The 19549-nt window shown below is 48.7% G+C and overlaps 1 protein-coding gene and 1 pseudogene across 8 annotated transcripts in view; both read right to left on the bottom strand.

Annotated features, from left to right (window-relative positions):
• Window positions 1-3036: 3036 nt before the first annotated feature.
• The window catches only part of RAB11FIP4 (RAB11 family interacting protein 4), a 103375-nt gene continuing 86862 nt past the window's right edge, over window positions 3037-19549 (bottom strand). For 5 of the 8 annotated variants that reach the window (XM_077165258.1, XM_077165260.1, XM_077165264.1 and 2 more), the window contains 11 exons: window positions 16676-16870; window positions 15963-16097; window positions 15602-15637; window positions 14318-14417; window positions 13962-14065; window positions 12642-12782; window positions 6583-6664; window positions 5964-6101; window positions 5731-5889; window positions 4378-4566; window positions 3037-3270 (listed from right to left, as the gene is read on the bottom strand). In XM_077165258.1, coding sequence (XP_077021373.1) covers window positions 3154-3270; window positions 4378-4566; window positions 5731-5889; window positions 5964-6101; window positions 6583-6664; window positions 12642-12782; window positions 13962-14065; window positions 14318-14417; window positions 15602-15637; window positions 15963-16097; window positions 16676-16870 — 1396 coding nt within the window. In that variant the 3' untranslated portion in view covers window positions 3037-3153. The remainder of the gene's footprint in view (window positions 3271-4377; window positions 4567-5730; window positions 5890-5963; window positions 6102-6582; window positions 6665-12641; window positions 12783-13961; window positions 14066-14317; window positions 14418-15601; window positions 15638-15962; window positions 16098-16675; window positions 16871-19549) is intronic. The other 3 variants (XM_077165259.1, XM_077165262.1, XM_077165263.1) reach the window with 3 other exon arrangements.
• On the bottom strand, window positions 16884-19544 carry LOC143687872 (protein S100-A10 pseudogene; annotated as a pseudogene).

The following is a 19549-nucleotide window of genomic DNA, read 5'->3' as shown; positions in this document are numbered from 1 at the left end:
ATCTGGCTTACCAAGGCCGGCAGCCTTCTAGGACAAGGGAGCTCAACTTTGGACTGCACATTAGACTCACCTGGGGGCTCTTATGATGCCCGGGCCACACCCTACACAGTTAAATCAGAACCTCTGGTTCTGGGAGTTCAGTCCAATCAGAATTTTTACAATTTCCCCAGGTGATTCCAGTGCACAGCTGACACAGAGAACCAAGAAGGAACTTTCCTCTGACAATTCTCAAAGAAATCTACAAATTTACAATTCTAAAATAAAATAACCTAAATCTAACTCTGGCCAATATGCAGTTAAAAAAAAAAAAAAGAAAGAAAACATCTGATTTTCACTATAACTTTTTTATACTCTCCCCTAGGATAGGGCCTAGGTGAACCAGAAGCTGCTTCCTTCTCTACTAGATAGATAAAAACTCACTCCCTGGTTCAGCCACTTTGGTTTGACTTCTGAATGAATGCAAGGATAGCTCAGTGTCATATAAAATGTGAGCCTACTGTAGAATGTCACTCCCTCTGCAAAAATAAAAAACCTCTAAAGTTACTAATTCTTACTTGGTAGGGTTATTAGATATAGCCAAAACACAAAAACAAAGACAAAACACAGGATGCCTGGTTAAATTAGAATCACCTGGGATACCCTTAAACTCCCCATGCCTGGGTCACCCCCCACGTCAATTACACCTCTGAGGGTTCAGCCCAACCATAAGAATTTTTAAAATCTCCCTATTCTAAATATGTCCCAAATATTGCAAAGTACATAGTTCTAAAAATTCACAGCTTATCTGAAATTCAAATTTACTTGGGCATCCTGTATATTATCTTGCAGCCCCACTACTGAGAGAGAGGCAGAACTGCCGACTGGAAAAAGAGCAGAGGCAGGAAGCACGGAGGAGGGCAGGTCCCCTCCCACGCAGAGGGACAGCTCTGGGACCTGCCTACGGTCTACAGGAGCTTCCTCCTGGGGCACCTGCCTCTTCAAAGTGAGCTTCCAAGCCACCACTCAGAACATTTAAAATAAAAACAAACAAAATTTAAAAAACCCAATTCGACACACTCAGTTATATAAGAAATGTATTCTGGCTGAAGAAAGTAAGAAGGTTCGATTTAACTTTAGGTTTGGTTTCAGGGAATTCAATCCCTCATTTTAAGGTCAAAGGAACACGGTTCCGCCCTCTTCCAGTCCGCGCTGCCCGGCACGAGGCTGGGCCTCCGTCCCCACGGCGCCCCCTAGCGGCGGGAGCCGACAACGCCGCAAGCAGACAGCCATCCCGGGCTGCGTTAGGGGTTCGTGAGCACCTGGCGGAAACTCAGGCCCTCTGCTGCCTTGTCTCAATGCCACATCAAAACAGCTAAAAGGCATATAACCTTTTACACATAACATGCTCATCTAACACTCCCTCTCCGCGGCGTGAGCCCCTGACCCGGCCATATTCCTTGGCCTTGGCCTCCCTGCAGTACCCCTTCCCTACCTAAAGCCCAGAAGTCAGCATGTCCTTTCCTTTCATCTGTTGCCACTCTTCCTATTAGCAAATTCTCAAGGACCCACTCCTCTCGCTTCCTTTCCACTGCTGGCATCTTCTCAGGCCCCTGGGGGCCCCCGAGACAGTGTCCTGAAGGTTGAGGAGAAGGCTGAGTGGGGTGCCCAGTCCTTCCGGCATGGGTGGCCCCGAGCCCTGATCAGACCAATGCAACTCAAGTATTTGAGACAAATCCCATTACATGCAAGAAGAAATTGCGGATACCCAACGAAAGCAAAAGTTGATTGGGATGGAATAAAAACTGATCTTGGCCACTGCCTTCCTCTGTGAGGCGGGAAACACACCACACTTCCCCACTGCCCTTTCACCCTTGACCGCTTTCTCTGTGTACAGCCCTTCACGCCCTCCCCAACATGCCCAAACCTTCCTTTTCACATTAAAAGTGCTGAAGTAAACAAGCACTGCAGGGAAAAAGACCATACATGTTTATCTACATTTGGATTAAGCAAATGAATCACAGGCATACAAAACTGAGGCAAACCAGAAAACTCAAAAGAAATGTACTATATTTACTCCCAGCTGCCTAGGACAAATTAAAAGTCCACAATGTGAACTCCCGTGTCTCAGGAGGATGGAAGACTAAGACGTCCCTGCAACTGCCCCATACATCTCCCCGTCAGCAAAGCATTCCCCCTGGCTGCGAACCAAAACTGGTGTGTTCCTAAAAGTTCCCTTGCCCAGAGCACAGATTGTGAAAACCCAAACACAAAGCCTGCCACCATCAGACAAGGACCAGTGTGTGCCACTCTCCAAATGGGGAAGGACACTAACTAGCAGGGACATCGATTATGTCCTCCCCCCAAGTCATTTCTTTGGTCACCCGATGCCAACACCTGCCTCAGATGCCCGCCTCCTGCCACCCCCTCTCCTTCCTCTTTACTGCTTTTCATTTATACCCAAGTGAATGTTGCTTGTATTTTACTGTCTTAAGAACAGAAAGGAAGAGGTGGCTAAGGGGGGCTGGGAAGTACATGGAGAATGTTAGAAATGCCAAGAATTCTGCAGAATGAAGGTGGCCCAGTGCTTGCTGCTCTGCAAACCTGCATCCCTTGGACACACTGAGCACACGCACTGCTGAGGGCCCTCCTTACATGCCCCCCCCCCCACGCCCCTTATTCCTCTCTGGGCTTGAGAGGCGGCCTGGCCCAGGCCAGTCAAAGCTCAGAAAAGATGACAATTTTGTTTTCACTCCCAGGGGAAAAAGAGGTGGGATGAAAGGGCCTCTCTCACTAGGGTATTTTTTTATCCTTATTCCCAGAGGTAGAATCTTTTTACCCAATACCTGAAACACAAGCATCCAGTTATTATTGTCACAGTAACTCACGACAGCAGACCTTGCCCCTCCCACCTGCTTTCAAAAGCACCACAAAGTGCATGTACAGCTAACGTGCAGCTGTCGCCCGTGGGCTGTGAGCAGGACCACGGCCACACACACGCTCCCCTGACTAGGACACACGGCCTCCCCACACACACACCAGCACACGTGACACATGGTAGCCAGTGATACATTTACATTGCGAGTGTGGGTCCTAGGACTGGGCCCACGTCCTCAGGCAGGGCCTGCTCCCTTGGTCCCAGGGTCCCCAGGCTGCTCTGCAGCCAAGCCCCATGTCTCAGTGTTTGATCTCGAGGATGGAGGGGTTGTGGTCCAGGATGGCGAGGATGATCTTGTCCATATACTGCCTCAGGCGGAAGTTGATCTCCTCCTGCTCCTTTAGGGCTTCCATGAGCTAAAGGGAATGGATAAAGCTCGTTAGAGCCCAGACTCAGCCCGTGTGGTCGGGGTCCCAGATTCCTGGGGCTCCCAGGAGAGCCAGCACGTGACAGAGGGGCTCAGGAGACCCAGGACCAGGCGGGCCCCAAGACAACCTTAGCACTCAGGAGCCAGGACAAGAGTTTAGAGCATGCCTCAGCTCACATCGAGAGCGCAATGGACAGAAGCCCAGGCCCCACCCCCACAAGTCCTGCTCTGGCTGGTATGCGGAGGCTCTTAGGCATGGGTACTGTGTTTGCAGAGGTTGAGAACACCAGGTTGAGGCACTCATAATCAAGACTGACATCTGAAGTTCCAGGGCCCCTAAGACACCTACAGCTGCCAGCTGTGTCCTCTGCCTGGGAGAGCCCACCCCACCCCAGCCCTGCCACTGCTGTTCTCCAGGCCAACTCCCAACTTTCCCTTCAGGAAGAAACTGTAATGCTGCCTCTGCCCTGGGACGGGTGGGATGGGCACCCAGCCTCACATCCACTACGCTGGACTAGGAGATCTTGGAGCCTCATGGCGGGGTGTGTGTGTGTGTGTGTGTGTGCAGAAATCAGCTCTTAGTTGCATCCCAGACACAGGCTATGGGTTCAGTTTGTTTAAGATTCATGTTAACATAGAGTCAGGGTAAGATAACCACATCCTGATGTGGCCGAAAGAGTGGACCTTGGAGCTAGAGACATACCAAGTCCACCTCTGCCATCTGAGTCTGAGTCTCCTATGAAAGGGAATGTTCAGGAAGCCTTAGAGTTAGTGTCACGGTAAAATGAGAACACAATGCAAGTAGATGCTCAAGGTTTCGTTCCCTTCCTGGCTAGGGGGAGGGGAATTACAGTCTAAATTAACTGGGTCTCCATGCTATTGAAATCACTGGGCCATTGTGAGGCTTTCTGGCTGAGCTAAGACTCAAACTCAGCTCTGACCCTAAACCTGTGCTCCTTCCACCACATGCTTTCACACTGTCTGCTGCGTGGTCTCCAACAAGGCCCGTGGCTTTGCCTCCTTTATTGGGTGGCTACTGATGAGGACCCCGGGCAGCCAGGGTCTCGGCATCATGGAGGGTGGGGGTAGGACTCACATGATGGGGCCTGGACCCAAAGCAAGGGCAAGTGGACATGGCTACCTCATCGCGCGAGGCTGTATCTATTTCCGCAGCCAGAGATTGAGCTTTGGTCTGAGTGGCAAAGAGGTTCTTTGCTTCATAGAGGCTGAGGCTTAAGATCTGTCCATTCAAGTCGTCATTCTGATCCCGCAACTTGTGATTCTCCTAGTGACAGTGGGATGAAGGCCAGATCAACTCCCTGAAGCATCCAAACCCACCTCTCTGCATCCACTATCTCAACTCCCACCAGCATCACCATCACCCTCAGTGAATGTCAAGGCTAGTTTAGGTCACCCATGGATGCACTGACTTTGTCAGGCTTGGGCGGAGGAGAAGGGCTGGGTCTAGAGGCCTGGAGTCCTGGGAGTCCAGGTGGTTTTGAGGTACTTTAACCTCTTGTGTTTCTGGACAAGAGCAAGGCTCCAGGCAATCCCTTCCTGCCTGGGGGAAGGTGAGCCAGAGGGGCAGCCTCTGAGGGCCCCTATGGGGGCACCACCCACCAGCACCCATTCTCCACCACCACTGGCCCTTGATGAAGAAAGTGCTGTTCTGGGGTCTGTGGGCTCACAGCTCAGCTCGTCCTGCTGGGCACGCTGTGCCAGGGGCATCCTTGTCCCTGACCCTGAGGCACCCTGCCCAGTTCCACACTCCAGCTTTTACATAAAGGTTTCAAATTGCTTACACTTGGTACCTTTGGAGCCCTTCTTGGGTGGGGAGGTATGCTGGGGGCTTTAGGATTGCTGTGGGGCACAGCTATACAGCACCTTGAGTGTGGAACGAATTCAGAGGGTTAATTCAAAATGCAGAGTCACCTACCGCTCCTCAGCTGGGGCTGAGCGTGGGACCTCAGGCAGCATTGCTCCCTTCCTTGGCCACTGCCCCTTCCTGATCCTGCTTCCCCCACCCCTTACTGGTCTCCAATTAAGGAAGTTCTCCCAGGAAGTGGAAATCTTGGGCTCAGGGTCCATTTCTAGGAGAAGCCAATACAGAAGAGACTAATGTGCACCTGGGTTTAGTTAAAGACAAGAGAAAGGTATTGGCTTCATTTTACGGATACAAAGAATGATCCTGGGACTTCTATCAGCAGATGTGGATATAGTCCATACCCTAGAGGTAAGTTACTTCACACAAGCCTCAGTCTCCTCAACTGTAAAATGGGGTTGCCTGACCACCCTGACAGTCAGGTCGCCGGGAAGAACACCCCAGAAAGTGTGTGCTCAGTCCCTTACCCTGCTCCTGCACAGGAGCCCACAGGGCAGGGACACAGCCAGCCAGGTGGGCCTCCCTACCTGTCCCCTTATCCTGCTGGACAGAGGCTTCAGTGCCCACCTGCTTGAGCCGCTTGATCTCATGTTCGAGCTCCACTTCGCGGGCCCTGGCGCTGAACTCGCCCAGGCTCGAGGATGCGCTACGGCCCCTGCCCGGCCGCTCGCAGTCGAGCTTGTACATCTGCAGGTGCTCCAGCTCCTTGCGCAGGTCCTCAATGAGCTGCGGGGGAGAGGCTGGTGGGTGGGGGCAGGGGAGTGGGGGGTGAGCCCCGGTTTTCTCGGCTGGGGACCCACCTCCTGTGTGGCCTCCCGTTCCTTCTGGAACTCGAGGCGGTTCTGCCGCAGCTTGTCCATCATGCGCTTGTACAGGTCCATCTCATCCTTGAGCCGCAGGCTGGTGTCCTCCAGCCGGTCGGACATGCGCTGCCGCTCCTGGGAGCATGGAGACCACGGTCAGGGGGGCAGAGTTCCGGAGGCCCAAAGCCAGTCCCCAAAGGGTACCTTCCTAATGGATGTGCCACCTCAGTGTGGCAAATGGACAAACAGACCAGCTCTCTGGACAGAGCCCTCCAGCTCATGGCTGAAAATGGGCAGATTCTGATTCTAGAACACAGCTAGAAAACCTCAGCCCTCTGCAGTCTTTCAAGAATGTCAGCTGGAGCTTAGAAGAACAGAAGGCAGCAGCCCAAACAGAAGCTAATCTCAGCCTCTAAGATGATTATTTTCCCCCATTACATGAGGAAATATATTCATTGTAAAACACTTGGAACATCAGAATATGGAAAGACAAACTGTTCACATTTTGTGGCATTTCTTTGCTGGATCTATTTTTTTTAGAAGCTAAAGGCTCTGGTGCCTTCCTGAGGATTGGGCCCCTCATCCAAGCCTGAGGGACACCAGGCCTGCTGCTTACCTCATCTAGTCTTTCTGTTTGCGACTTCAGCCGAGTCACTGTTGTTCTCAGCTCTGTATTTTCTTCCTCTAATTGCTGTACCCTGGAGAACGAAGGACAGAAACCTCAGAAATCTCAAATGGAGATGATCTCACAATAGACTGACAATCTGCACTTATTCTCTGCTTCCTGGAGGAGGGAAGATACCAGAAAGCAACTGGAGGCACTGTTCCAACTGATAATACAGCCACCCTGAGTTTCCTGATAGCCAAGGCAAAACAGTCAAGACTGAGTTGTTATTCTTATTTTTTTTTAATAAAAGAAAATGTGTGACTAAGAACACCAGAATCTATGCACGCACCATTATAAAGGGCCCTGAAATGATGTAGGGGTAATGTTTCCCTGCAAGGTGGAACAATCTTCTCCCTGTGGCTGTGAAGATGTCCCTTCTGTTAGAATAAGCACTTTGAAGGCACGGACGCTGTGTGCTTTCATTCTCCATCCCCAGCATCTTGCTGGGGGCCTTCCCTCTGAGTGCTCTATGCAGCTGCCCCTGATCCAAAAGCATCAGAACCAGGAGCAAAAGTCCCCTATGTTAATATTTGTCATGGTTAGGGACACATGTCAACTTGGCCAAGTTGTGGTACCTGTTTATCTGATTGGGCAAGCGCTGGCCTGTCTGTTGCAATGAAGACATTTCATAGGATTAGGTCATGATCACGTCAGCTGCATCCACAGCTGATTTCATTTGTAATCAGCCAAAGGGGAGTGTCTTCTGCAATTAGTGATGCTAAATCTAATCATGGGAAGCCTTTTAAGGAGGACTCAGAGGAGACAGGCCCCATTCCTGCTTTGGCTGGTGAGCCTCTCCTGTGAAGTTCATCCAGGCCATCCATTGGATCGTCAGTTTCGCAGACTGCCCTGTGGATTTTGGACTCTGTTCCTGCGGTCACGTGAGACACTTTTATAAATTTTATATTTGCAAGTGTTCCCTGTTGATTCTGTTTCTCTAGAGAACCCCAACTAATACAGTATTCACAAAGGACTATCCTTAAAGCGATTTTGCAAGAAGTAAGACAGACTGGCTATTAGGGAGATGCAAATCAAAACCACAATGAGATATCATCTCACACCCACTAGAATGGCATGATTAAAAAAACAGAAAACAACAAGTCCTGGAGAGGATGTAGAGAAAGAGGCACACTTATCCACTGTTGGTGGGAATGGAGAATGGCGCAACTGCTCCGGAAGGTAGCTTGGCAGTTCCTCAGGAAGCTAAGTATAGAATTGCCATATGATCCAGCAATCCCATTGCTAGGTATATATTCAGAGGACATGAGGGCAAGGACACAAATGAACATTTGTATAACAATGTTTATAGCAGCATTATTTATGATTGCCAAGAGATGGAAACAGCCCAAATATCCATCAATAGAAGAGTGGCTAAACTATCTATGGTATATACATACAATGGAATAATATGCAACTGTAAGACAGAATAAAGTCGTAAAGCATGTAACAAAAAGTGGATGAATTCTGAGGACATTATACTTAGTGAAATTAGCAAGAAACAAAAAGACAGTCTCACTAATATGAACATTTATGGGTGAACTTTGAGAGTTCAAGTTAACAGCACAGGTTATCAGAAAATAGAAATAGGGTAAAGATTGGGCAACTGGTGCTGAAGGAATACAGATTGTGCAATAGGACTGATTGTAAAAATTCAGAAATGTATGACACAATACTACCCGATTGTAGCACAATAATGTAAGTACACTGATTGAAGCTGAAGTGAGTATAACTGAAAGAGAAGGGCTGGGGCACGTATGAAACCAAAAGGAAAGAGAGAGGATAAAGACTGAGACTTAGGAACGCCTAGAGTAGACAATGATGGTGACTAAATGTTTAAAGAAAAAAACATTTTTGCAAGAGGGAGAACAAATGAATTTCAACATTGCAGGGTAGTGAAAATAGATGGTATACAGGGGGTGGGGGGTGGGGGGTGGGGTGGAAAGCACAATCAATGCAAGCTAGGATCTGTAGTCAACAGTAACACTGTAACATGCTTCCAGTGAATGTCATAAAGGCATTATGCTAAAACTAAACGTCAACAGGCAGCATGGGGGAGGAGTATGGATTCTTTGTGGAAGAAAAGGAAATATCTTCATGTAGATTACAGTGATGAAGGCATGTCTATACACTTAGGTTGGATTGTATAAAAAAATGAACAGAGAGAAACAGGTGCTAGAGATAATATGAAGAAAGAAACATTCCTGCTCACTGTCGGTAGGGAAGCTGAGAGGTATAGCCTCTTGGAGGGCAGCGTGGTGGTTCCACAGGAGGCTAGGGGTGGGGTTGCCATATGATCCTCAACACTCGTTGCTCAGTATATATCTGGAGGAACTGAGTGTAGGCACAGGAATGGACATTTGCACACTGCTGTTTATGGCGGCAGTGTTCCCGATCCACCATGAATGGTGGTGTAAGGGTACGACGACTGAGGAATGGAAGGGGGAACTGTGGCGTGTACAAGGGACTACTGAGCCGACTGCAAGAAGGAATGAAGGTGTGACATGCAACTACATGTGTATGAATCTTAAATATTATGTTGAATGAAATGTCAGGAACAAAAAGACAAATATTACCATGTGTGCTAGTTTGAAATGATGTATGTACCCTAGAAAAGCCATGTTTTAATCCTAATCCCATTTTGCAAAGGCAAGGGAAACATTTGGGAGAATGAGCAATTCAGAGAGAGCAGAGAATGACAGTTACGAGAAGCAGAGTCCATCAGCCAGCGACCTTTGGAGATGAAGAAGGAAAATGCCTCCAGGGGAGCTTCATGAAACAGGAAGCCAGGAGAAGAAGCTAGCAGATGATGCTGTGTTCGCCATGTGCCCTTCCAGATGAGAGAAGAACCCTGACCGTGTTCACCATGTGCCTTTCCAGATGGAAAGAAACTCTGACTGTGCTCACCATGTGCCCTTCCACTTGAGAGAGAAACCCTGAACTTCATCAGGCTTCTTGAACCAAGGTATCTTTCCTTGGATGCCTTAGATTGGACATTTCTGTAGACTTGTTTTAATTGGGACACTTTCTCAGCCTTAGAATTGTAAACTAGCAACTTATTAAATTCCCCTTTTTAAAAGCCATTCCATTTCTGGTATATTGCATTCTGGCAGCTAGCAAACTAGAACACCATGCCTCAATTGTATGGACTAACTATAATATAAAAATTCAGTGAACTGAAGTCAAGAACATGGGTTATTAGGTTGGGCCTATTGTAAAGGGTCCTAGATTGTAAGCTCTTATAGCAGTCACATATATTTGTAACTGTTATTTCTAATTTCTGAGATACTGAGATAATTGTTTATAATTGGTCATTTCTAGAAATTCTGGGTATTTATGTGACATCTGAGACTCAGAGTTAGAGCTCTGGAGCTAGAAAAGTCAGCAGTACCCCATACAGGAACTGTTGAAAATGTTGAAAAAGGGATCAGAGTTCAAGTAGAAATATCAATGAAGCTGATTTGGGTAAGACTAAGGTAAATCAGAGTACAGGGTAAAGGATGATAGCATCTACATTTTAAAACTTTAACTTCTCTGTGAGTCCAGACAGAGAGATGTTTGTTTGGTGTAAAATTTATATTTTGGGTAGTGTATTTCCTAATTCAACTTCCATGATCAGTTTAGTTGAAAACCATAGGTACATGGAATCTTGGATAGGATGTGAGATTTTATTGGCTTGTCCATGTTAGTGTGATGCCCTGATATATCCCAGAGTAATTTGGGCAGTGAATAAAGAAGTATTTGCAAAGTTCCCTTGAGGGACCAGGGAGAAAAGGAGGAAATATTCAACTTTCCCATTTGGAGAATTCCTAATATTCTCACAAGCAGTGGGGACAACCAAATCAATAGGCTAAGCCCTTGATTGTGGGGTTTGCCCCTGTGAAACTTATTCCTGGCAAAGGATAGACTAAGCATACTTAAAATTAGGCCTAAGAGTCACTACCAGAGAACCTCTTTGTTGCTCAAATGTGGCCTCTATCTCTCTAAGCCAAGTCAGTAGGTGAACTCACTGCCCTTCCCCCTATGTGGGATGTGACTTTTAGGGGTGTAAATCTCCCTGGCAACATGGGAAAGAACTCAAGGGATGAGTCGGGGCCCAGCATCAAGGGATTGAGAAAGCCTTCTTGACCAAAAGCGGGAAGAGAGAAGTGAGACAAAATAAAGTCTCAGTGGCTGAGAAATTTCAAATAGAGTAAAGAGGTTATCCTGGTGGCTATTCTTATGCATTATATAAATATCCCTTTTTAGTTTATGGTGTATTGGAGTGGCTGGAGGGAAGTATCTGAAACTGGTGAGCTGTGTTCCAGTAGCCTTGATTCTTGAAGACGATTGTATAAAGATATAACTTTTACAATATAACTGTGGGATTGTGAAAAACCTTGTATCTGGTGTTCCTTTTATTCAGGGTATGGACAGGTAAGTAAAAAAATATGGATAAAGAATAAATACATAATGGGGGAGGGTGGGTAAAGGGTAAAATACATAGGGTAGATGGAAATACTAGTGGTCCATGAGAGGGAGGGGTAAGGGTTTGGTACGTATGAGGTTGTTTTTTTTTTTTTCCTTCTTAATTTTTTTTTTCTGGAATGATTCAGATATTCTAAAAAATGATCATGGTGATGAATTATGCGATGATATTGCAAGCCACTGATTGTACACCATGTATGGAATGCATGTGTGTGAAGATTTATCAATTTAAGGCCCAGGTTGGCCTTAAATGACCTGAGTAGAGTTGTGGGTGAGTTTGGGCTCAGTGGCACCAGAGAATGCAGGAGTATGGCATCCCCTCCTCCCTCCCACCTTCCCTTCTTCCTTCCTGGACAGATGGGCCAATGACCTCTCCTGCCCTCTGGGCTCCCCAGGAGAGGCTGCAAGCCAGGGCCAGAGAGGAATTCAGACCCACCACCCACACTCTGATGAGGCCACATTACAGGGCAGCTGGTAGGAGGCTGCAAAGAACCAAATACACTGCATGGCTCTGGGAACACTACTTAGAGGATATTCAGAGTGAATGGCACTTTCTGGAGCTGTGCAAGGGGGGCCCAGGTTAGCAGTTCTAAGGCCAGGTCTCTGTGCTTTGTCCTCTGGCTCCTGCTCACATGTCTTCTTACACCATCCCACATCCTAGCCACCTCACTCAGCCAGCTGAACGGACCAGCCACCAGAAGTAGGAAGAGAGCAGTCACATTTAATGAGGCATCAACCTCCAGAAACAGATGCAAAGCAGGAGCTTCTGGAACACACGGGTTTATGAAGTTAAAGCGGGCCTCAGGCAAACTAGCTGTGTCACATGTCTTACATAGGGATGGGGAGGGCCTCCTCACCAAATTGCAGAGGAGCCTGTGCGATCTCAGCAGAAAGAGAAGTACCTGCTTGAGAGTCACCCAGCAGCCTGCTGCACCCCATGGCTGGGACCTGGCAGATGCCAGGAAAGCTCAGCTCAGAAATGGGTGCCTTGAAGGCTGGGTGCTCCCGAGCAGCCTCCTTTCCTTGGTCGGTGCTGACGGCAGCACTGGGGGATTGTTACAGTCCTCCTCTGTGTGCTGTGCTCTGTTGTGCGTGAGCTCATTCACCCTCATGGCAGACAGGGAAACTGAGGCTTAGGGACACGACATCATGTATCTAAGGTCACGGAGCTAGTGGGTGATCAGCACGGTCCACGGTCTAGGTTTCCTGAGTCCTGGGCCAAAGCTCTTTGTTCTGCCTGCCTCAAGGTTCCAACAATCTCAGAGCTACAGGAACCCAAAGAAATCTGGGGCCCTAGTTTTACATTTTCCTTGCCCCTGGGCCCAGAAGCAATATGCCTGGGTATCGAGGATCAGGGGAGAATCCAACAGCAGAGGGAGCTCCAAGCCTGGACACTGGGTACAGCCCTGGAATGAGCACAGGAGCACACCTTCTCTCAGGCCTTAGTGTCTCCATCTATAAAATGGGGATGGTGTCGGCCCATTAGGGCTGGACTAGGAATGTGAGGGTGGAAGTGGGGGCAGGATGGAAGGGTGAGGGCTCACCTGGTGTTAAGCAGCTCAATCTCGGTGCTCTTCTCCCTCTCCAGCTTACAGTATGCCTCACGGTGTCGCCGTGCCTCCTCCTCCAGGGTTTGCTCAGCCGTGGTCTCCTGGTCCTTCACCATCTCCTCCAGCTCATGCACCCTAAGGAGGACGACTCTAGTCTGGGGCAAGTTCTGGCGGTCTGGGTCTTTCTCATCCCCACCAGGCTGTGGCCATGGGAAGCCCCAGACTCTGAGACCCCAAGTCACACACACTCGTATTAGGGGGCTGGTGGTGTGGGGGCTAGGCTTGTGGGCCAGCAGCTTTGTGCTATATGAATTAGGGACACTGAAGACATCTAAGAGAAGTGTGTTGGCCACACATGCATGGCAAGGCAGACCCAGCAGTGCCAGTCCAGAGGGGAGAAGGGCGTCCAGAGGGGAAAAGGGCTGTACTTGAGGAGGTAGGACTCAGCGGAGATGGGATGAGGTGGGGACAGCAGGCCTGGCCATGACCTGGATTAAACAGCCCTCAGGTCACACCTCATCTTTTTCCATTCCCTGCTACTACTGTTTCTGATCAATAATTCAGCTTACTGGGCACCTGGACTCCAAAAATGGCCATGTCCTGGCTAGCAGCTCCAAGCAGGCCAGAGTGGGAAAGGGCCAGTCCCCACAGTGGATGCACCAACTAGAAGCGCACTGCATCGGCAGTAGTCCGTCCACAGGCAGACCTTTGTGGGTGTACAAGGGGGTCCGTATTTGGACCCCACATGGTTGAGGAGTAGACCCTGGGCCAGGATACCTTTACCGAGTTTTGTGCCACCTCGTGAGGGCAATTAAACGTGACATCTACCCAGCAGCAGTCAGCACAGGGACTGTCAGCTCAGGGGCCTCCACTGGTTGGAGGATGGAGCAACAATGGCGCCTTTCTCCAGGGCGCACTAGCCTCTTCCTCTGAAGATCCTGTATTCCAGAAAGGAAGGTCCGGCCCTTGTCGAGAGTAGATCCCAACTCCTGCCTTAGTCCAGCCCTGGGGCTAAGGAATGGGGGGGCCGAGCCCACTGGCCTAGCTTCGAAGTCAAGTTCTAGCTTGTCTTCCTGTCCCTCAAAGACCTGCCTCCCTGAGCAGACTGCACGGGCAGAGCCGTGTGACAAGGACCGATGGGTCATAGACAATCAGAGCTGTAAGTAAAAGGCACATGGCAGTTACTTCCTCCATTTTCTCCTGGGGCCTGACAACAGGGCCAGCCCTCCTGTTTTCCAGAGTCACAGCCAAAGGCCAACCAAGGCCCCTAAGCCCATTACCCTAACCCTGCACTGGGACAGAGGTGGCTCTGACCTGTGTACCAGCTGTGTGTTCTCCTGCTTCAGTTTGTTCTTCAGGTCCCCATTGGTCAGGCTGTCATTCTCAAGCTCTGTCACCTTCTTTTCCAGGAAGCTCACCTGCAGAAAGGTGCATGGGGGGGGATGGAGAAGACCTGTGAGACTGATGGCCATGACCCCCAAATGTACATGTACGGTAAGAGTCATGCTGGGTGAGGGTGAGGATGGGAGGATGGGATCACCCATGGGATCAGGGCCTCCTGCATCCAGCTCCTGAGCCAGGGCCAAGGGTATCCCAAGGGCTGGAGCCCTGCCCACAAGCCCAGGGAGCAAGGACACAGCAAGACCCTTCTCCAATCACGCAGGGCCCACCTTCTCTGTGATGTCATTGTCACAGGAGTCGATGCTATCCCGGAACAGGTCCTCAGTGCTGCCGTTGCTGCTGCTGAAGTTGCTGTTGTGCATGAGCTGCCTGCGGAGGGGGGGGGGGGGGGGTGTCACATGGCTGCAGAGGCCCCTGGAGGCTGGGGGTCTCCAGACTCAGGTAACAAGCTGGGTGAGTAACCAGTACCTTGGGAGGCTGCTAGGAACCCCCACCCTCACCCAGCCAGGGGAGGAGAGTTGCCTGACCTCTGAACCCAACAGATCATCTGAGCTCAAGGAATGACAAAGCAGTCACTATCCTCCTTTCTGATCCCCTGGTTAATATAGCCAACCACTCACAGCTCTCTTTCCTGCTGCCTCAGAACACTTTCCAAAGTCCAGCCAGCTGTTTCCAAGTGACCAGAGCTGGTGTATGAGTGCACCCCTGCCCCTAAGCCAGAAAGCTGCTCAGTGAAGACAGCCTGGCTTCAGGTATCATCAATGCAGTCCTGCAAACCCCACCAGACTCAATCCCTTCCACCAAACCAATCCCTTCCACCAAACCAGTTCCTGCTACATTTTTGGGGACTCTGGGGGACGGCGAAGAGGAGGGAGACGCATCCAAACCTTGCAGAGCACTGAGTTAGCTGGGTGGGCCTGGAAACAGGTAACCCTTACCTGGCAAAATCTGGTTGTGCCTCTCCCCAGAAGTACCCACTTCCCCCACTCCCTGACAGGCAGTAGCCAGGATCTCTGCCAAAAGGCGGACACACCCCCAGCACCCAGGCCGGAGCCTGGCACTCTCTGGCATGTCAAAGCCCCAGGTGTGACCCGTGGTCAGTCTGCAGTGAACAGAGGGGGGATCCCCACGTGCCCCAGGAGGCAGGATGTAAGCTGGCAAGTGACAGGCTCCAGTGGGGCACACTCACAACCAGACCTCTGTGGCAGGAGACTCAGCTGGCATAGCTGCCAGCTTCAGAGCAGAGGGCAGGGGACTGACAGCTGGTGGGCTAGGTATCTTAGGGCATCCCTGGTGAGCCTGTCTGAGGTGGGGGCCCCTGGAGATTCTCACTGCTGCCAGCAGTGACAAGGGGTGGGGGAGGAGGCTGGCCCTTCCTTTTCAGAAGTGGAGTCCCCTCTGGCTGCTCTGCCTTGGGTGGCCTCATTCCCCCTGTTCTACAGCCACACTCACAGCACAGCAGGGTTTGGGCAGCGGAGTCCCAGCCACCCTAGCAGCAGGAACACAGCTCAAGGGGACAGCACCCATCCATCCCTCCCAAGAGGGATTCTTACCTTCCGAAGGCTGTACTAGAGATCTTTCGGTTGGGGCTAAAGAGAGAAAGGAAGCAGTCACTGAACAGAGATGATTCCTACTCGACTCCCTTACTCTGCCCTTGCAGCAAGATCCCAGAGTACAGGATGGGGCTTTTTCCCTCTGGCTGAAGGAAAATTCACTGATCAGCTTGGTCCAGAGAAGAAACACCCTGCTTTTCCCGATGCAGAAAAAGTCAAGCCAGAGTCTTTGGCCCCAAGGATCAACCCCACTGAGAGACTGCTCTCACTGGCCAGGAGAGAATGGGGACGCCGTGCCTGCTACATCTCATCTGGGTCCCCACTCTGGTCCCTGCCCCTGTGCTGGATCCTGGGGCCTCACCTGTTGGCCTTCAGGTTTCTCAGCCGGGCTTCCAAGTCATTCAGCAGGTTGATTTTTTTGCAGCACTGAGAGCAGTAAACATCCAGCAATTCGCTGTTGTACATATGCCGCATTTTCCTGGGTGTCTGCCCCGCACTGATTCACAGAAAGGAAAGAAGTCACCTTCTTAACTGCTGCCAACCTAGTGCTATAGCCCACCCTGCTGAGCTTACTTTATACCTTTACGTGATGCCCCAGTGTTTCTGAACCATGGGTGTGGGTGTGGGTAAAAACACAGCAACATTTCATCCCTTCTCTAGGACTCTCAGAAAGATGCCCATGAGTTGTACCCACTTAACAGATAAGGCAGATGAAAGCTAATGCAGGATTAAATCAATAATAACTCAAGTGGGTGGAAAAGTATCACAGTACCCTCCTGGAAAGACCCGTCAACCCTTCAACACTGAGGTTCTAAGACTATAGACATTAACCTTAGCCACCCCTACCCCACCCCCACCCAGCTTGCACCCATCCAGGTCAGTTAATTCCATTTCTTTCCCAAGACAGAAGGAGAAAGAACTCCAGGCCCCCAATCAGGGTGTAAAGGCAGCACCAGGAACAGAACCCACAGCAGCTCCGGACTCTGCCTGCCTGGTACCCCTAGGATGGCTTGAATTGGTTCTGCCCAATCCTTTTTCCTGGACCTCAAACACCAAGCCAGACTGAGGCGCCACCTGGAAGACACTGAGGACCCCAGGTCCGAGTAGACGTTGGTCCTGGTCTCATCGTCGGGGCAGGGGCTGCTGGGGGCGCAGTCCACATCGTCCCCCTCCCCATAATCTTCAAACTGCTCCTCGTTGCTTATGAGCGAGGTGGTGGAGTGTGTGGAGAGGTCGGATGTCGTCATGGACGGGGTGTGGACCAGGGACCTGAGGGCCAGAAAGCATCACAGGACAGTGGAATGGGCCACTTGGCATTACGGCTCAGGGGCCTGATTCATCGGTACCTTCTGACCAGCCTTTGGGGACCCTAAACTAAGGGAAGAGCCTTACTATAGAAGCTGTTTCTACACAAGAGCTATTCAGAGCAATGCTACGCCCTCTAAAGTAGCAAAATGTCGCATATAACCTAAAGGTTTAGCTACAGGGCTAAATTAAATTATGGTGATTATTAGTATTAGCAAATTAAATTACAGTGATTATAGACTAGCAAATCGTTATTGAAAGGCTTGCAGAAATGACTGGCAATAGTAGAATAACATTATTGTAAGAAGTTGGATACCTAATTTTAGATACAAGACAACTGGGTACATAAAAGATCTACACAGAAAAAGAAAAAATGGTTAATAGGGCTTGTGTCTGGGTCATAGGACAGAGTAGAGTAAGTTATTTCTCCTATTCTCAGGTTTTTCAAGTTTTCTTTGATTGGCATGTACTCTTTAAAATGAAATGGTTGTAAAATTAATAACAAACTTCTCCCAGTTCAGAGGAGATTTCTGGCCCAAAGAAGCCTAACCCCACAGAACGCAGCTGGAGACCCCATATGACAGTATTAGGGACCCGGTTGAGCCCCAACTGCAACCTAAAAACAGAGAAAGTACAACTCAGCCTGTGCCAAAATATATTTACATTTAGTCATTACAAGGTAATTTCTGTGTATTGCTGCTCTCAAATTGGAGTTTCTTCAACCTTACTTCTATGCTCAAAAATGTTAAAAAATATTAAAGCAGTAGTTGTCAAGCTACACCCTTGAGGGACCCTAGTTTCTAAGGATCAAAGTTTTAATGATGGAATGCTAAAGATCAAGTCTCCCCTGCATCCCAACCATACTTGACTTACTGATCTGCCTCAGGTTCCTTAGCACTTTAAGTCAAACATCGTATTTCTCAGTCATTTCTCCTATAAGATTTACTAAAAAACACATGGCACCTATTATTGGCTTGCCTCCTGGGGACTGGTTCCAGAAAACAGTGAGAAAAGACCGAGTGCCAAATGATTAGCCAAGAGGTCAAAGAGTCTGCTATTCATGACCATTTGTCCTTGGGTTGTTTGGTTGGTCACCAAACCAAACCAGGTATAGATGAAAGGCTCAGAGGAAGCACCATGAAACTTCCTCTATTAATGAACACCAAGGGGCCCTACCAAGAACATCATGACTTCCAGAACCATTTGAGTTTTTGAATCCCTGCACTGAAAAAAAAATGTATTAAGTCAAAACATATGAAATTGCCTTTTTCCTATGTCAAAAATGATAGAAAATTGGCGATTTCATATGGTCCAACTTATACAGAAACCCCTCTGCTCCCTCTCCAAATCTCTATGGGTCATCCTGAAGCTCTGACCTCCCAATGGGTAGCTTATCATGCCTAAGCTCCAAGGTCTCCTCAGCCATGATGGTGGCTGCCTCCCATGGCCCACAAGTACCACATCCCTCCAGGGATTTAGTGGGTGCTCCAGTGGAAAGAAATTCCTTTTGCTGACACACAAAAAGAAGAGATTACCCAACAGGAAGTCACTAGGTCTGAAATTTTTTTTTAATTAAAAAGAAATTGGTTTTTTGAGGGCAAGAGGATGTAAACAATATAAAAATTAAAAGTTTATTTGGCATTTAATTGACTTTTTCTCCACTACTTCTCTAATGGGAGCTGGATTTTATTTGCACATTTTCTAAAGACCCCGAACTGTTTTTCAAATCCTTATGCAGAGGGAAGCTGTGAGGCAAATTCTTTAAGCAACTCTTGGGATAATTCTCACGAGGGTAGAGGGGATTAATTCCTCAATTCTATCTACTTCTTTCCTTTCTGTTTCATGCATACTATAAAATAGTCATTGCACATGATGATGAGCCCAGCAATTAGGGAAAAGCAGCTCTGGAAGCCCACTGTGCCATCTTGACCCTGGTCCAGAGCTTTCATTATTTTGTCCACAGCCAGAGGGTCTTTTTGATTTTCCAAAAATCTGGGGAATTCCTTTTCCATGAGTACTCTCGGGTCCTCCTTTGTTGTCTCTCTCCCTGGCAAATCTGTGAAACATAAACATCATAGTTCCCATGGCATGTTGCATTTGAGATGGCATTTTGGTGAGGTCTGTTGAAACCTTGGCTGGGAGGCGTGGGGCAGTTGCATGGAGAGCTGGGATGCGAAACCAGTTTAAAATTGTTTTTAAATAATATTTCTGATTAGAAGAGTAAAAAAGCAATATAGAAATTATGGGATACAGAACAGAATAGATGTGAGACAATTAAATTGATCAATAATCTAGAAATAATCACTTAACTTTCTAAAATAATTCTTTCCAGGCACGTCCCAATATACAGGTATTTAACAAAAATAAGATCATATCTTATGGACATCTTTGTAACCTGACTTTTATTAACTAGTTAAGATCATTTATCCCTTATCATTAATCAACTAGAACTTGGCATTTGATAGTTCCAGAACTAGGCCTCTATTGTCAACCATTTAGGGTGCTTAGAATTTTTTGCTATTTCACCACCATGATGCCCGTGATATGAATCTTGAGTATGTCTCATGCTTACTTCCTGGAGGTACACTGTGAGAGCTGCCTTTCTGGACCCAGACAGCACATATCGGGCTTCGGTTTTAACTC

The sequence above is a fragment of the Tamandua tetradactyla genome, chromosome 6, assembly GCF_023851605.1.
Source record: "Tamandua tetradactyla isolate mTamTet1 chromosome 6, mTamTet1.pri, whole genome shotgun sequence".
Taxonomy (NCBI): domain Eukaryota; kingdom Metazoa; phylum Chordata; class Mammalia; order Pilosa; family Myrmecophagidae; genus Tamandua; species Tamandua tetradactyla.
Note: the sequence above shows the minus strand (reverse complement) of the source record. Positions and strands in the feature narration are given on the sequence as shown.